General features: G+C 33.1%; 1 protein-coding gene across 1 annotated transcript in view; it reads right to left on the minus strand.

Moving 5' to 3' along the window:
- LOC145292865 (uncharacterized) overlaps positions 1–16,996 on the minus strand; it is a 773,000-nt gene that overhangs the window by 73,203 nt on the left and 682,801 nt on the right. Inside the window, exon 3 of the mRNA XM_080138974.1 lies at positions 6,353–6,450. Within this exon, the coding sequence (XP_079995100.1) occupies positions 6,353–6,450 (98 nt within the window). The remainder of the gene's footprint in view (positions 1–6,352; positions 6,451–16,996) is intronic.

Consider the following 16,996-nt stretch of genomic DNA (forward strand, 5'->3'; position numbering starts at 1 on the left):
ATAGTAGTGATTTCAAAAGTAAAAAAAAAGTAAATGATTTGAATGCCATCAACTAGAATCAAAACCAAAATATTCAGCACTCCAGCCTTATTCGTTACCATTTGAGCTATCATCAGGTGAATAAGAAATAATTAAAAATGAACCGACTTTAATGTATTAATGTATATTTGAACATGTGTACAAAAATACTTTAAGTCGACTTATGCATGCCAATTTTTTTAAATTTGGACTCCAAAGCAGTTGTTTTTACTGACTAAAGATCAAATTGAATTTGTTCCACAAGCCCAAATCTCCCACGTGTCGTGTTTCAAGTTTGTAAACTAAATATTGAAAGAGGAGTTTAGTCAACAGACAAGGCCACTTTTATATACATATACAAGTCCGGAACAAAGAACATGCCTTTTCCACAACTGCCAGTGGAGCTCTGTGAATACTCGGTGGATGGTGGTCATGTTAGTGATGTTTTCAATGGATGACCAAACAAAGTAGTTCAACGGGTTCAAGTCGGGGAAGAACGAGGGGCAGTAAGAGAAGGATACAAAATTGTAGCACTTCTTCTGAAGACAAGCCTGGGTCTCTTTGGACTAGTGGGGCAGCACCGAGTCCTGCTGCCACACCCAGAGTCTGCCAGTGGCCACCTGATTGCATCAGGGGATCAACATCGAAGTACACTTTGCTGTTGACTTTCAAGCCAACTTTGAAAATATGAGGTGGCATGATGTGGCTCTAATTTGAAACAACACAAAAGACCATAAAAGGAAACTTTGTTGAGTTGTGCCCTCAAGCGTTGAACCATCCAGATTTGCATTTTGAAGATGCTGGCAATGATCGTGTTGTCATAACTTAGATCAGTAGAGAGCATGAGTTTTACAGTGGCGCATCTCTGAATTTGCTCATTGAACATTGTGTCACTGTCAGACATTATAGAAGGCTTCTATTACTCTTGAGATTTGCACACAACTGGCCAACTAGTGTTATGCAGCTGCCGAGCAATGCCGGTTAGAAAATTATTCAGAATCGGGTTTTATGTATCTTTATATATATATATATATGAAATAAAATGGAGGTGGAAGGACCTGGATACTCAACGTTTCGCTATTTAAGGAGGTATTCTAATAGGATTTTTTCTTAGGGCCCTGAGAATATGTAGTGAAGAATACATCGTGGAAGAATTTGAGTATATCGAACGTACATTCATGAACTTGCAATACCCTCAACATTTTTTGGCAAATACAAAAAGAAAAGCACTAAAAATTTACCATAACCGAAACCGCAAATACAAAAAGAAAAGCACTAAAAATTTACCATAACCGAAACCGAAACCATTCCTTAAATAGCCAGATACACAACAGACAATTAACATTACCAACTAATAAAAACAACGACACAATATATAAGAACCTAAATAAGACAGGCATTCAAATAACAAAACTAAACTCTTTAACAATTAGGGATCTAACACGTAAAATTATAACTAACACCAACATTAACACCAAAGCCGGAATATATTCCATACCCTGCCTTGCTTGTGGAAAAATATACGTAGGAGAAACTCAACGTAATTTAAATAAAAGAATATATGAACACAAAAGAGATGTAAAAAACAACAATACACTCAACGCCATATTTTGTCACATCATGGAAAACGACCACCATTTTGATTTTAACAAAGCAACTTTCCTTAAACACATACATAACAGATCCACACGACGTTTAATTGAGTCAGCTATAATCTCCCATTCCAGCAATATAATTAAGCAAAGAAAAGGTTTTTTCCACGTTGCTCCCTTTCTGTCGAAAATAATTATCAAAGAAAACAACTTAGACACCGGTTAAACGCGAAAAAAAAAAAAATCGTAATTTCACTTAATTTTATTTTTATTTTACTTATTTACTGTATTTTATCATTATCTATTTTTAGACTCCATTTTATTACCTATTCTTATTTTTAGATACCATCTTTTAAGTTACTGCGCTATTTTATCCCAATTCAATTATTTCTAATTTAAAAAAAAAAAAAAAAAAAAAAGATTCTTTCGTAATCTCGTGTCATTTTATTTATTTAATCTATCACCGCTATATTTCCAAACGCAATTTTTAATCTCTACGATATTTTATCTTTTAGACGTAATCCAATACACTAGTTTACTCTAATTAGTTCTTCTCTCAAAAAAAAAAAAAAAAATGTATATACATGTATATATGACATCTAATTTACATAAGGAAAACACGCTGCTCTCCCCCATCATTATATATAGCCGCAATCCTCCGACTCTCTCGTCAATGACCATCCCTCTTGAAGAAGCCCGCATAAATCGGGCGAAACGTTGAGTATCCAGGTCCTTCCATCTCCATTTTATTTCATATCGTCGGATTTAATCCAGCTCAACAATCATATATATATATATATATATATATATATATATATATATATATATATATATATATATATCCATTTATCTGTCTAGCTGAAGAATAATAATAATGAAAAACAGCAAGGTCAGTGAACCTGTTCAGGTGCAATGAAGGGTCAGGGTGTCATGATTTGACATAAATTAAACTCTATGACCTATCAAAACTTGCACCTGAAAACTAGATAGATGGGGATGGATCTGATGTGTCAAAAGTTTCGGTTTGGGGAATTTTAGTTATATTTTAGTTGAATTGGTTCCTAGACACGACAGAGGCAACATCATGTGAGATCAAGGTCTCCTCAAAATGGTTTGTTCGTATGCCAAGATCACCAGTCCACTCCAGTCTGCTAAGATAATAGTTGTCGAGTGGAATAGAATATAAATAAAAACAAATCATCATCTTTTGTTTGTTTGGCGTGCGTTTGTCTTCGGTTGGCAGAATCAACTCCCAATATGACCGATAAAGAGTCCTCCACAGTGAACGTAGCAAAGCAGAAGCAGGTACGTCACATCCGTCATATTACATAGATAATCTGACACACACATAGACATTTAACTAGACGATCACGAGCCTGATAAGAACTGATAAGAAAGTTAAATAAGTAAATAAAAGAAACACACCAAGCAAATAAATGAATAGCTATCTCCTACAGGGTATAATATAACACTAGTAGATGGTCTGTAACAAAAAACGAAAACCGGTTTTCATCAAACGGAAATGGAATCATGTTGTCTTTTCTATGGCGATAATTTTTAACGTTTCACCCTATGTGTGTGTGTGCATATATATATATATATATATATATATATATATATATATATATATATATATATATATATACACTTTAAAATAGTACAGTGTGTGTTGTTGTTGTGATGAAGAGAGAAAGAGAATATCAGTTTACTATTAGCTTCCCCAATCACAGCAAAAACCATCCAATCAAATTAGAGTCATTTTTAGAGACATTATTTTTTGTTTGTATTTATTTTTAACTTTTTTTTCCATCCATATTGATCGTTGTTTAACTGTCAAGTGTTTTCAATTTTAGTCTGTTTATTGTTTTCCTATTTTTTTTCTCCCCAGTTTTCTGCCGTCCCCACCAAAAACCCCCTAAACGCCACACACAAAAAAGAAAATGTCTGCCACATTTAGAGAAAATTATGACCAAGATAATTTTGGAACACCAAAACAAAAATCATAAATTCAATGCTGCAACCAGCCATCATATACGTCCATGCCAGTCAATAGAGCAACTTTCACAAAGTTGCAGTGCAAACACTAGGGGCTTGTAGACCTTCCTCCTTCCTTCACAGTATCTGAGATGGAGTGGAGACACCGAGACACAGATTCGGTTTGACGTTTTGTTATTTTGACATTAGATTTTTCTCACTTCATCAGTGCTATGGTGCCCACTTTACGGATAACAATAAACTCGTCCATCTATATATATATCAAAACCAAATGCGGTGCGCGCATTTTTGTATATCCAAGAAAGGCTTTTTTTCACCGGGCTTCTCGGGAGGAAAGGGCACTATCGCTTAGGTGTGTTTATATACCCCCTAGATAATAATATCTACGATTTGCAAACGCGCATCGCATCTAGATTTATTTACAGCGTCTTTTACAAAATTATTGTTATTTCAGTTTCTCATGTGTTGATTTGCTTTGTTTGTTTTTTTCGTATAAAAGCAAAACTGATATGAAACTAATGAGCAGTTCTCGGCCCACAGGCCGGGAACGTCCAGAAAACGATGGACGTTTGGTCATTGTTGGTTTTCACCATCATATCAGATAATTGCTTTCATTTGGACACACTCCCCTAATAATTTAATTTTTTTTTTTTTGTTTGAAACATTTTTTAGGGCTCTGTTCTCTCCACACCGGGCAACGCCAGGTACCACCATTAGTTTGCTATAAAAATTGGGAGAATATGCCTCTTTGAAGTTATACACTAGTTATATGTACTTGGCAGTTGGACTAACATATACCGACACTCTTTATTTTATAACCCAAACACTGACGTTTCTAGTCTCATCAACACACTGGAGTGTGCTAAGATGTCAACATCCTATTACTAATAAGTTATAAATTATCGAAGCAAGAAACGGTTTCTCTAGTTTTCATGTTTTGCTGCAACAACTTCTGCACTTGGGACCGTAAAAAAGAGAAGATAATGTGATATTTCTTTGTTTCTATGATATTGAAGTAGTTGCAAAAGTTTTCGCATGAATTATAGAAAGAGAGAGAGAGGGGGGAAGTCGTAGGGAGAGATGTGTTTAAAAAGTAACGGGACAGTGAATGCTTAAAAAAAAGGATGTTACACACACTTTTTTGTTATTCCTCTACTCTTTTTTATACAAGATCTCGGACAACACTAGGTAACCTTGCTAAATGTAGATGTAAAAAGACGTTTCCAGTCTAATGCATTTTGTGAACAATCCCCATGAAGCAAATAGTTTAATCTCAGCCAAAATATTTGCAATTTAAATTCCAATAACAATTTACTTCCATCATCAACTCTTTCATTTTTTATGACAAAAACTTCTCATCATTTTGTCGTTTATGAGAGAAACCATTTTAGATTAAGAATGGAAAAGTCAACTCTTCTTATTTTGGGAAATCTAGCAAAATCTATCAAATAAAAATGAAAGTATGTGTATCCAGCTCACTTCAATTAGCATGTACACAAATTCATTTTTTTGGGTAAAGAAGGAGAGGCTTAACTGTTGTGGTGTCCACATTATGGATAACAATGAACTCTTCCTCTTACTATAAAAATCAGGGGAATATACCTCTCGGCATTATACACAAGTTACACATACTTGCCACTTAGACGCACACTCTGTATTTGTTGCATTTTCTTTTCAATATATTTCGTTTTTACTAAATACCAAGTTATAACCTTTTTTTCCGATCCACAAAAGTCAGCTAGCACTGCATAGATCTAAGTAATTTTTTTATTGTAAACATGTGGCATAACAGATAGAGGGTAGATTAACGATCAGTTCTGAGTGGTAGTCATATCACATGTAGCGATTCTCACTACATGTGATATTAATCTATGTAAATAATCAATAAATTCCCCAACTATTGATCACATAACACTGAAAATAACAGGAAATAGTAATCCCATGCCAAGGATGGTTTATAGCGAGTAAAATCTTTGTTTGGATGGATGAATAACGCGTATAGAAATATGTTGGCAAGTTGAAATGCAAAATGTTTATTTCAACTTGCCAACATATTTCTATTAGTCTTGTGCATGCACAAATTCATTCAGGGCTTGAAGGGGTTTACTTTTAAATTTTTATCTTCCTGACAATAGCTCAAACAGTAGGGAACGCATCCGGAGCGCTAAATGTTTTGGTTTTGATTCTAGCTGATGGCACCCTAGTAATTGTTTTTACTTTAAAAATCAGTATTATATATGTATATATATATATATATATATATATATATATATATATTCAATAGAGAATTAGCTTTGTAATAATAAATACGAAAGCTGCATGAATTAAAATATATTTAAGCGTATTTTACGACCAGGCCCCCCTCCCACTAGTTAATATTTTTTTAAATACACAATCAGCAGCAGCTCTCATTTTCATATCAGTTTTCAAGGTTAAATGAAAATTCTAAATCAAGTTAAACTACAAAGCTAACTCTAGAGTTAAGATGTCTTCATCTGAAAAAAAAAAGTTTAATTCTAATGATTTAGAAAACTAAGTAAATTTCGAATTTACTTTCAATCAATTTGAAACACTCAAGAATAAAAAATATACCAGTTGAATTAAATAAGTTTTTTTAAATCATAAGACAATGGCCATATTGGATTCAAATAGAAATCTTAAGATTTAGAAGATATGAAATCTGGAGCAGGAGGAGTTTAATCAGATATACAACAGAAAGAGTAATAAATTTTTGTCGTTCAACTTACAGCTGACTGTAGTCCTACAATCAAACCATTGTTGTCATAAATCGGCTGTGATAACAAATCTTGAGGCCGACGATACAGAAACCCATGGTAACTTTTTGCTGAAAGACAAAAGAAAAACATAAGTAGAAATTAGTACGTCTTTAATCAATTGGGTTTCATTTAAGAGAAACAGTCACAGGTAATACAGAAAAGAAAGACATTATTATAATAGTGCACAAAAGGAAATATCATCACCAGCAATAATATTATTTCACCAGTAGTTGTAAAGAGGGAGGAAGTAGGACATTGTGGGCAGAAATAAACTTAATAAAATAGGTTTGATTTTTTTCATTTTTTTTTTTTTATTTGACTGGCTTTGCAAACTCAACTTGTCCTGATTTAAACATTCTCTCAATCTGGCTCAATAAGTGACTCAACAAGTCACATTTTTTAAAGTTCATCTATTATATAAAAGGTGATGTCTATGCGCGTTTTTGTATGTCCAGTTAGAAGTCCATAACGACTACCTAAAGACCCACAAAGTTTATATTTTCTTCATCAGCATTGTCCCAGATATACATAACTAAAATTTAGAAAAAGAAAAAATTATTCTTTGAGGGTAAACAGGTAAAGGAAACAGAATTATCCGGCACCAGGAATATCATTGAGTTTGTTGTACTCGGCGTTGTCCAAGAGTAATAAATGTAAGATTCTATTTAAAGGGGAAGCTCCAGTAAATGAATTACATTTTTTTTTTCGACAAATTAAAACAAAAAATAAGGAATAGGCAGGATAGACGGAAAAATGAAGGCGAGCGAAGGAAAAATGAAGGAGAGTGAAAGATAGATAAACGGTTAGGGAGATGTAGAAATTTTAATATAAAAATATCACAAACGCTATTGGTCCACTGACTTAATCAGATTTGGACCTTAAAATTCACCTTCGTCCGTTTATGCCCAAAATTTTCAATAACCACTCATTACATTTTTCTGAAATTCTGCATGAAGTTACAACTACCCAAGGGAGGAAATGTAACACTTCCAAATTTTTGATAAAAATTCTGGTTGCATCCCCAGGGTGTCAAAATGGGTTAAAATGGCCCAGAATAGCACTTTCCAGTACATAGAATTTTTTCCGACCATTAGATTTTGCTGAAAATTACCCAAAAGTAAGACCACACAGATATACATCTGAAAACGTAATATTTGACCCTGGGAAAATTCTGTATACGTGTGCCTAAATATGGGTTTTAAATGGTACCGAATTTTAAAAAATTAAGGCATCGTTTGTACAGGAAAATTGTTTTTGTTTTGGTCTTTGCAGAACATAATTGAGTTTTGCAAAGGGAGAGAAAAAACAGCAACATTCATGCATTTTAGGTCAGGAAGCCAACATCTTCAGACACTCTGATCTGTTAGCACAGGATTGGAAGGAGATATAAATAATTTTGAATCCATTTTTCTTTTTTATTTAACTGGCTTTGTAAACTCACTTCTTTCTGGAATGGGTGACCTAACGGGTTAATTTTTGTAGTGATGTATATATATATATATATATACCATTGTAAATTTCTCACTTTTTAAGTCAGATGCTAACCTGACTAGCTCCCCTCATTTAAAAAGGTTGGAGGGTTGAAATAAATTTATAGTGAGACTGGTCTAAGTTTCTATTGTTCATTTATCTCTTACACACACACACACACATATATCCACACTTTTACTGTATCACTACTCTACAGTGTGGCTAGATAAGTAATTATCTCAAGTCAAAATTGAAACTCGACGATTTTAACCACTTGACCATCATTCAACACTTGCTAAAAGCAAGCAAAATCTCAATGTAAACACTATCAATTGCTTGAGAGCTCCATTTTCTTTTTCTACACAAAGAGCAATGTATGATGTTGATGGCAGTTGGCTATTTCACTTAAAGAGCAAACCAAGAAGTGGATGCATATTTTAGTCATCCAATGAAAATGTTTTGCTTTATGGCAGTTCTTCAGTATGGCTACATATAAGCAAGTGCCTCAAGATAGAATCGAAACTTGGGAGTCTGGACAAGAGCCGGCGCTCCTAACCTCCTGACTATATTAGCTGGCACTCTTACGAATCTGACTCGTTCCCAAACCTCCAATTCACTCCTACTCTGCAACGTTGCTTAAAAGTTCTTTTAACTGCGGAATTCAACAACACATAGACTTTGTTTTGAGGAGTACAGTAAAAAATTATAATTGTTGAAAAAAGAAAACAAACAAAAATGTTCAATATTTATTGGGGAAGCAAATAAACTAAATAAAAGAAAATAATTTTATTGGGCCATCTTGTTTTTCTTTCTTTTGGGAATAAAGTTTTTGTTGACTAAGTTTGTCTATTGTGTTGAGGCCACGCAACCTTTTTGCGGTAATTTTATGACACTACATAAAGGCCAAGTCTCGAAATGAGTTTGTTCCGACCCGAAACCGAAATATAAAACTTTGTGGTTTATGGAATAGAATTGTTGGATATCAAACGTGCAAAGAATTTGTTTTATTTAACTGAACGAAATTTTCTTGTTCAATGCAAAATAAAATGAGAAATAGTGAACAAAAAAGAAAATATATATATATATATATATATATATATATATATATATGTTTTGGGGCCAAATTCTTTATGATAAACACTATAAATCTTTCAAAATGTCTGAAAGTCTATACAATAAGTTGTTCAAATAAAATTAGATTGTAAAAAAAAAAGTTTTTAAATGTTTTTGTGTGCGGGTGTGTGTGTGTGTGTGTGTATATATATACACACACATATACATGCATATATATATACACGCACACACACACACACACACATATATATATATATATATATACACACACACATATATGCATACGCACACACCAGCACAATAAAACATTTTAAAAACTTTTTTTTTACAATCTGATTTTATTTGAACAACTTATTGTCCAGACTTTGAGGTGCTAGTCTAGCGGCACTGATGATTTGTGATACACCAAAACAAAACTGTATGTCGATGACTACAAATATATATATATATATATATATATATATATATATATATATATATATATATAAATCCATTCACGTGAAATCATTTTTTTCTTCACCATATTCCCTCTACTTCACTTTTTGTTATCAAGTAAAATCTTTGACTTACTTGCAGTTTCATCAAATACTTTTGTATGCAACATCCGATCCCGTATTTTGCTAATTTCTGATGAGAAGGAAAGTATTTCTTCGAAACTCCGCGGATTAAGGACTATCCACTTATTAAGTGTTTCCTTTTCAGATTAAATATGTTTTTAACTCTTTTTCAAAGTGTTTTTTTAACATGTTTTATAACCTATTTGCTCTTTATATATACTAGCAAAAGTACCCGTCGTTGACTGGGTTCAAAAACAGCCTACAGACTACAGAAAATGGACTCTGATTTATGAAAGTATGATAGGTTATGAAAAGGAAGTGTTGTAAATTTGGGTTGAATTTGGGGGTATCAAAACCAAAGCAAAATATGATGAAAGTAAAAATAAAATAGATAAACCATATAATTTATTATACCATACTTGTTCACACTGAAACACTTATCACAACATTCTGTGGATCTATATTAAAAAACTTTGTTAAACTTTGTAACATATTTCCATTCTATGGAGGTCAGGTGCGAACGAACACCCCATAATTTTATTATACCATATTACTTCAAACTGAAACATAATTATCAAAGTATACTTACACAGATAGATATGAAAGAGCTTTATTAAAGTTTGTGCCTATTTCCATTCTATGGAGGCCAGGCGCAAATGCAGACCCCACAATTTTATTATACCATCCTTATTTAAGTTAAAACATACTTATCAAAGTATTCTTATGTACATCTATATCAAAAACACTTGTAAACGTTTTTTTTTTTTTAATTTTTAAATTTTCCATACTTTGTGGACCAGGCGCGAACGCAGACCCCACAATTTTAATGAACCACTGTTCTGCCAGATCAAACATACCCATTCCTGTGTCTCGATACATCTTCTATCATTATATGTAATCAGTTTTGTAAAATAGTCAACAATATAGGAGCCTATTCGTGACCTGACACACACACACGGACATTCAGCTTATATATATATACATATATATATATTATATTTTGTAAAAAAGGATTCCAGCAGAGTGCTCTATTATAAGGAAAAATTCCAAAGATAAGAGCGTATTATTTATATTATATTTTCAGAAAATTAGACGAGATTAGTCATTGGTACCGTTGGTTTCAAAACTGATAATAGGGAACCGTTTTAGGTTCCCATATCAAGCTCTCTTCAGCCGATACTCATCTTTGTCTAAGTTTAATTATTTTATAGGAACAGTTTATCACAATTACTTCTTGACATCGAATTTGAAGACGATCATGTTGTTGTCTACAGGGAAGCAGTCCTATAATGTGTTTCTCAGAGAGGAGCCCCTGTAAAGAAAGTCTATCCATGATAAATTTTGCCTAACACTATGCTCATAGAGCAACGAAAGAATTTTTCTTTTTAGCTGTGATAGAAATATGAGTTATTGCTATAGATATCTCACAAGGAGGAACTTTGGAGCTTCATGAAAATAACGATAGAGTAGAGAGAGACTAACAACAGTTTTTAGATAGTGAGAAAGTTTTTAGAGAGTGAGAAAGTTTTTAGAGAGTGAGAAAGGGGACTGCAAAAAACTAAAGATCACCCTTGCAGAAGACACTAATCTATAATATAAATCTCATCTGTCTGTTTAAATGTATGCACTTCTGTATGTCTGCTAAAAACTTTCGACAGAGGAGACAGATTTTCACGACATTGGTACTGTTTTGAAGCATGATCCTTCGGACAACAAATATCGAAAAAAAAAATGGCTAAAAACATTAATTCTTTCACCCTCAACTGGCCATTTTTATACAGGGAGGGGTCGCTTTTTTCGCTGATATTTTCGAAAGTCATCCCCTCTTTTTGATTGACTAGCCTTAATTTAAACCTTCGCCACTTCCAGTTTGGTGATGGACACAATGGCAAAGACGTCACATTTATTTATTTTTGTTTTTCACATTTTTTGCCTCCTTCGCGGTACTGGTACGAGCCTACCTGTCTACTACCACTTTTGTTTTTTTTTTTGCTCAACACACACCTCCAAACACCCGGACAATGCTGGGCACCCAGACTAGTTTACAATAAGAGATATTCTACGTTTTGTGTTCGTTTTCTAACATCGAAAGGTTACGTTTTTACACTATAATGGCTGATGAGATATAAAGATTTGCTTAGACTTAGGAACTCCTGCATCTTGTGAGGCAGTCCAAGTATACATTGTTTTTGATCTGAAAGCAGATTCACGACGTCCTTTTGGTTTCTTTCCGTTGCAATCTAGTCTCTCTCAATTTTCTGTTTCCAGTTCATTTTTGGTCCTCCTCTTCTTTATCCATTAGAGATTCATTGGAATACTTGCTTGGCAATTATCTCTCGGGCCAATCTTAAAGAATGTCCAAGCCAGTGTAAACGTCATTTGTAGATTATTAATGATACTACCTGCTGGTTAGTGAGATCTCTAACTTAGTTGGTAATTAGATCACTCCACTTGATTCCTAGAATCTTTCTAAGGCAATCATTGCAACCAAACACATTTCCTCTCTTGGATGATTTTGAGATGCCAAGTTTCACTTGCATAGATAAGAAGCAATATGAAATTGACGAGCTGTAAAATCTGAAAAGCTAATATTTTATGATTGGCTTCTTTTTCACCATGCTGTCATGTGATTGGCTACATCTTTGATGATATTGTCCTGTGGGCCACAACAACTTAGCAAGTTTTCTTTCTTTATTAAAAATATTTAAAATAACAAAATATGAATCATAGGCCAGAGAAAACGTATTGTTTGATACAATTATATGCTTTAATTGCTGTCAGCAAATCTAACCTTTCTACAAGAGATTTGTAACTTCAGTTTTCAGCTATTGTTATTCAAAAGTGAAAACCAACGAAGAGACAGCTTGGATTTTATGCTCATTTCAGAATGTATTACCCGGAAGTTGTTTTGTCGCAAAATTTTATGAATTTTCCTTAATTCTGAATTTTAAACAGTTTCAATTTGAATACTACTCATCAATTCCAAATTAAAAAAAAAAAAAAAATGAAGTGCATAGAAAAGTGCCAAGTAATTTCTAATTTCCCTGTGATTGCAAATAAATTGTCTTTTTTTATCATTTTTTGCAGGGGGGGGGTAAAAACACAACAATGTTGTGAAATATCATGTGTACTCCACGTTATTAACCGCGCATATCTAGAAAAAAAACAAACAAAAAAAAAAAACAAAGCTATTAGGCTGTCTAAGCATATGTTTTTGTTTTAATAAAAAATATTTACAGATATTTTGTTTGATATATAAGCATTGTGTAAATCTGAATAAAAAAATTGTCAGTTCAAAAGCCAATACGATGCAAAGTTTTTTGTTTTTTAAATAAATATTTATTTAAGATTTTAAAATCAACTTAGTTTCAACGATATACGTCTTCATCAGGCATGGAAGCAATTTGTTTGTTTTTTTTTCTTTTTCCTTCCTTATGATATGGTGTTACTAGAAAATCAAACTCGGATTTTTTTTCAATATCCTACCAGAAGATTGTGTGCGGCTCATATGACATAAATTAGATATTTTTTCTCATTGTAAGTTCTGGTGCTACCAGATCAGGTTGCCTGGGGATATTGGCTTCTTGACTGAAATGCACCGTACATTAAAACCTTTTTGTTTTTTAACTCTTTGCAAAACTCAATCATGTTCTTCAAAAACAACAGTCCCTCTTATGACAAGAATTTGCTGATATTAGATTTGAAGATTACTCAGTTGGAACCAACAGGGAAGCAGCCCTGCAGTAACGTGTTCCACAAATGAGAAACTCATGCAAGTGATAACTCCTTTGTGAAAAAAACGCCACTTTGTGCATGGAATTTCTGCATGATGCTAAACACGTGGAGTTAGAAAGGAAAGTTCTTTGCACTTGTGATAGAAAACGAGTACTTGCTGCGAATGCCTTAATAATGAATCAAAGATTGGAGCTCAGTCGAGCTTTTTTCCTTGGCAATAAAGATTAAATAGAGAAATGAGAGTGTGTGTGTGTGTGTGTGTGTGTCAATATCTCTTCTGTGTGACAGGATTGTAGGGAAAAGAAGAGACCGTCCCCCACTAGACTGCAAAGTCGATTTTAGCACTCTCTCAAGGCGGAGAATAAGACTTTGTGCGGCACCTCCCTAGATGTGGTAGCAGAATATATCAACGTATGTGACTCTTATGTAGGTAGAGGATTGTATCTGGAGTCAGCTACTTTCTGGAGCGATAGAATGATCCAACCATTTTTCCTTAGCCATAGATTGTTTTCCATTTAAAATGTGCAGCACTCATGATTATCGCTTTCATAGTCTTATACTACACACGTTAAAACAAGGCTATATCGCTTACATTGCACACGGAACGAATCTACAATTGGATCTTATCATTTCAAAAATTAATGAAAACCAATTCAATAGGAGAGAAAAAAGATATGTAAAAAAAAGATACGAAAAAAAAAAAAAAAGAGAGGCTAATCATTAAGTTCAGCAAATCAAACGTTGGAATTTTTTTTTTCCAGGAAATTTCTGGATTAAAATGAAATTATGGATTAGTTAATTTCTTCAAAATTCAAAGATTATCACAGAGATAAAAATCAATCAATTATTGATGATTTAATTTAAAGTTATAAATTATCATCTGACTCATTTAACAAGAACAACATTCATTTAACTAAATTTTCTAATCACATTTTATTTTTTTACTTTGGTTAAATTCTAATTAATTTTTGCATTTTCTATTTTTTTTTTGTATAATTTATTAATATCTAAATTACTGATGTTGTTGGACATTTTTAACTCGTAATTATGATTTTTAATTAAATAATTAAATTTAATCCTTTTACTTTGATTCTATGATATTCTAAAAAAGATTTTTACATCAGTCATCTTTCTTTTGAGAATTATTGTTCAATACCATTTTTTGATCATTATATCTGGAATAGCTAATATATAAAGTTATAAGAGGTTAGTTTGCTTGAAGCATTGTTTAGTGTGTATATAAATGAAATTTATAGACAGCAATGCAATGCAAAGATGTAACGGATAAACACAAACTGAAGCAAAGTAAGATATAACTGTGGACCGAGCTTTTATTTTTTATTTTATTTTATTTTTTTATTCAATTTTCACCCCAATCAAGGCACAGTGCCACTTTGAAGCAGGGGGCTACTATCAGGGACTTAATTAGCGGGGTCATTATGAAGGGAGATGAGTAGAAAGATGTTTGTTAACATTACACTTATTTTATTTAAAAGTTTCAGTTAGGGTGAGTGAGTGAGGGGGTGCTGGACAAGTAGTTGTGCAGAATACAAGACATGTAATACAAGTAGACTATCAGCTGTCCTCACCCACAGGATTGTGGCCTCAGGAAAGCCCACCAGGGGTGAGTGCAGGGTCCCTTTCCATGCGTGACATGGCACTACAAACATTCCGATATTTTACAACTGTTGATGGAGCAGCCGCTCTAAGCGCTACCAAAGAGTTAGGGCTCCTGTACTATCAGTCGGAAACAGCAGCCAGCAACTGTCAATCCGGTACCCTCAATCCGTTAGGCAAAGCCAGCCCAGTCCAACTGCACCGACATATATGGCACTGAAGCACCCCACTGTGTCCAATTTAGGGGGATGGGATGTGGTGGGAGCGGGGAAAAGCAGCGTTCATTGCCCTAGTCAGGAAACAAGGTCAACCACTGGGTGATTTAGACGAGTCCCTGTGATAGTACCTCTATGCCTGGCCAATAGGCAAAGAAGGAGTATGAAAGCCGGGCGATAGACAGAGCCTATCTCCTCCTTATCTCTATCTCTATTATTATATAAAAATCACTGTGTGTGTTTGTGGGAGTTCCTTACCCATAGGTTCCAAAACGCCTGAGCTTATATTTTGCAAAATTCACACAAAAGTAATTTATGTCTGGCTGTGTACTTAGATATGGTTCGTACAGAAATTCATGCAATAAGTATCGAAAATAAAAAAAATCCTAAAAATAGTTTTTTTTTTAAAGATGAAAAAGAATTTTTACAGGGGAATTTTTCTACATTACACCGGCAAGGGAGATAATAAAATTTCAGCAAACAACTTCTTAAAAAAAAACGAAAACGAATTATTGTCATCTGGATATATAGCTCTGTGGTAGCATTTTACTACACATCGAATGATCTCCTGTTCAAGCCTGGGTGTATATCACCATTTTATTTAATTTTTTTTTCTTATGAGTTCAATTTACGATAAAAGACTAGGTACCATTTAAAATCGCCATAAATCATTTCTTTGTTTGCGTATTTTAAAACTAATCATTAATCAGGAGGGACTTTTCCAGGTCATTCATAGTCAAGCCTAAATATCAGCTGACGTGATATTGTAAACAAACGCAGACGCAATTTGATAAACGACATTATCAATAATTTATTATATTTAGCGGGAAAATTATTCCCCATAATAACTATATTCAATGAGCATAAATTAAAATATCATGTTAAAGCGTATTATACGACCGGGCAACGCCGGGCGTTCAGCTATGACAATATATATATATATATATATATATATATATATATATATATATAGTTTTATATACTTTTACCATTACAGTATGTTCTTACATCAGTGTGGTTTGATGGAATTTATATATTACATTATATATATATATATATATATATATATATATATATATATATATATATATATATATATATCTCCCTTGACATCATTCACTCTTTCATCCCATCATAACGAACATTTCTGTAAAAGTCTGAGGAAGCTACAGACGGCAAAAAAAAAAACGGCTGGGTAGCTGAAACAATAATGTAACTTAACAGAAAGATACGGTAATAAAAAATAAAACGCATATTTGCTCTACAACAGTATTGAGCACTTTCTTCAGGTTTTTATTAATTACCATTTCTACTAAATTTATATATATATATATATTGACACAAATGTTTCATGTTATCTTATACTCATCAGCATGGATAACAGAATCATACCACCAGAAAGATATAACAGATCAACACAAACGGAAGCAAATTAAGACACTTAAGGATGGAAAAGCTATGCAAATTCACCTTTTATTAATTCAACCTCATGTATGTAATTTTTATATACTTTTAATATTGTATTGTGTTCTTAGTAAGATATAACTGAGATAAGCTGTGCAAATTCACCTGTTTTAATACAATATATTTATGTATATTTTTATTAAAAAAAAATATTGATAAAAATGAATCAGCATAGCTTATTCCACCGTTATATCTTAATTTGCTTCAGTTTGTGTATATCACACCTCTGCATTGTATTGCCGTCTAGAAATTTCCCTCATATACAGTTATCTTATCTGTTTTGAAAGTCAGAACCAATTAATGTCGCTGATAAATCGATATTTGATTTGGACTAGTCTATTTGTTCGTTTTGTTCTTCTACGATGTGATTGGCACGAATATTATTTTCGTTTTACTTCAGATGTTTGTCTGAAAATGCTTATTCCGGTTAAGAAAACAGTTAAAGTGGGGAGTTTTTGCTCTTACTCACAGAAACATGTTAA

This window comes from Euprymna scolopes, chromosome 14 (genome assembly GCF_053919585.1).
Source record: "Euprymna scolopes isolate OS-2025 chromosome 14, ASM5391958v1, whole genome shotgun sequence".
NCBI classification, from domain to species: Eukaryota; Metazoa; Mollusca; class Cephalopoda; order Sepiida; family Sepiolidae; genus Euprymna; species Euprymna scolopes.